Genomic DNA, 1928 nt, shown 5'->3' on the forward strand with positions numbered 1-1928 from the left:
GGTGAAAATCAGAAAATGGTACTCATTTTTGACACTTTTAAATTTTTTCATTATTTTATCGAACTTTGCCATTTTATAACCCATTTTTGGAACATTATTAGGCCGTCATTTTGAAATGAATTCTTCATTAGGTTTTTGATTTATAGTATTTGTGTGATTCTATCACTTCCCAAAGAAAAAAGAAGAGATAAGTATTTGATTAAAAAATTGCATACTTTTTTTTTTTTTTCTTTTTCCACATGCATAATTAATATAAAACCAAACTGAACGAAATAATGAAGTTTAATTAAAGGGGTTATTCTTTTTATCAAGCATATAATATGCAAAGTTTGTGTAACATACATATACATGCATATATGTGTGTAGAAATAGTACTTCCTGATTAATGCAAAAAATGGCCATACGGACCTTACATATTTTCTACATCTTATCGACGTGGTGTGAAAAGTTTAACCATGTAATTTGTACTAATTGTTCCCTACCTAATATCCTAAACCCCATTTTTTATATCATCGGGTTCTACATAGAACCAATACTCTGCATTGTAACTGCCTCTATGATTCCGATTATGCAAATATTCGTTTAACACTTCTTTCAAAAAAATCCATGTAAAGAACTCAATTTGTTCGCATCCTCGTATAAAAAATACCTCTAAAGAATCCAATTTTATTTTTTAATTCTCTTATGTCTTATTAACATATTCATCAGTTACACGGTTAATCAATTTTTTTCTTTTTTTCTTTTACTACATTTATTGTGTCCTCGCTTTTTGTGAGTATTTTTAAACGAGAGAGTTTCATTTATTGGAGCATTAATATCTGTGGTTAATGTTAAGTCAAAGGCATTTTCTACATATATGGATTCAGTCTGATTCAATATATTTCTTTCTTTTCTCATACTTCTATTCGTGTCACGGTACAGGTGGTACTTATTTTCCTTCGCTTTATGGGAACACTCCTTTATAGTTTCTTTGCTTTTTTCACGATCACTCAATAAAAATAAATTTTCCATTACTTTTATACCTTCAAAACTTGTGTAACTTTTTCTTTTTCGATATAAGTTGCTCATATATGCATTGTCATTTGGGTTAAAAGCTACATTTCGAGTACAGTTCTCTTGTGTGCTAAAACTTCCTGCCGTTGTGTAATACCAATCTATGACATTAAGTCTTAAACTATTTTTTCCCGCTGTTGAAAATTCTATTTCACTCTGATCTATCACGTACTTCTCAGGGGTACATGCGTGTATACAATTTGAATAATATTCTCTGATCAAATCCATCCTAAAATGCAGGTATATGGAATTTCCCCTTATTCGACGTACGTCATTCTTAAAGTGGTATTTTTATTTTTTTTATCGGTGAACTCCTTACGATTGTTTTTTTTTTTTTTTTTTTTTTTTTTTTTTTGATTTTTTTTTTCTTTTTGTTTTTTTTTTTTTTTTTTTTTTTTTTTTTTTTTTGCGAACTTTCATTGATCTGTGTCGTTGTGTTTACTTTTCTTAATGAAACATTCTTTTTTATTTTATCCTTTCAGTAAGACTTTTAACACATAGAGCTATAAGTGTAATAATTTTTTTTTTTTTTTTTTTTTTTTTTTTTGCTCATAAAAAAGGGTGTTAAGTGTGTGTAGTTGTAGACATACTCGTAAACATACACATTGTTCATTTCTACGTGAAATTAAGCATTGATTTACAGGGACTCCAATTTGTAGACACACATGACAGTCCTAACTGAGTCGTTAACTTTTCATTTACAATTACAAACACGTCCTGATATCTTGTAGCATAAATACAACGGCATTAATAAGGAGGGAGGGTGGTGGAGAAGAAAAAAGAAAAAAAAAAATGTATATATTATGTTCATTTATATTGTGCCAATTTTTCCCATCAATTTTTTTCAAAAGCATCACAACTTTTAAGGGCTTGTA

At 28.7% G+C, this 1928-nt stretch overlaps 1 protein-coding gene across 1 annotated transcript; it reads right to left on the bottom strand.

The window, feature by feature from the left end:
- Window positions 1-720: 720 nt before the first annotated feature.
- Window positions 721-1281, bottom strand: PGO_111100 (hypothetical protein, conserved; the record flags this gene model as incomplete). The annotated part of the gene is made up of 1 exon (XM_028688449.1): window positions 721-1281. One exon carries the CDS (start codon window positions 1279-1281, stop codon window positions 721-723), a length of 561 nt encoding a protein of 186 aa, XP_028544250.1.
- Between the last annotated feature and the right edge of the window lie 647 nt (window positions 1282-1928).

The sequence above is a fragment of the Plasmodium gonderi genome (assembly GCF_002157705.1).
Source record: "Plasmodium gonderi DNA, contig: Chr11, whole genome shotgun sequence".
In the NCBI taxonomy this organism is placed as follows: domain Eukaryota; phylum Apicomplexa; class Aconoidasida; order Haemosporida; family Plasmodiidae; genus Plasmodium; species Plasmodium gonderi.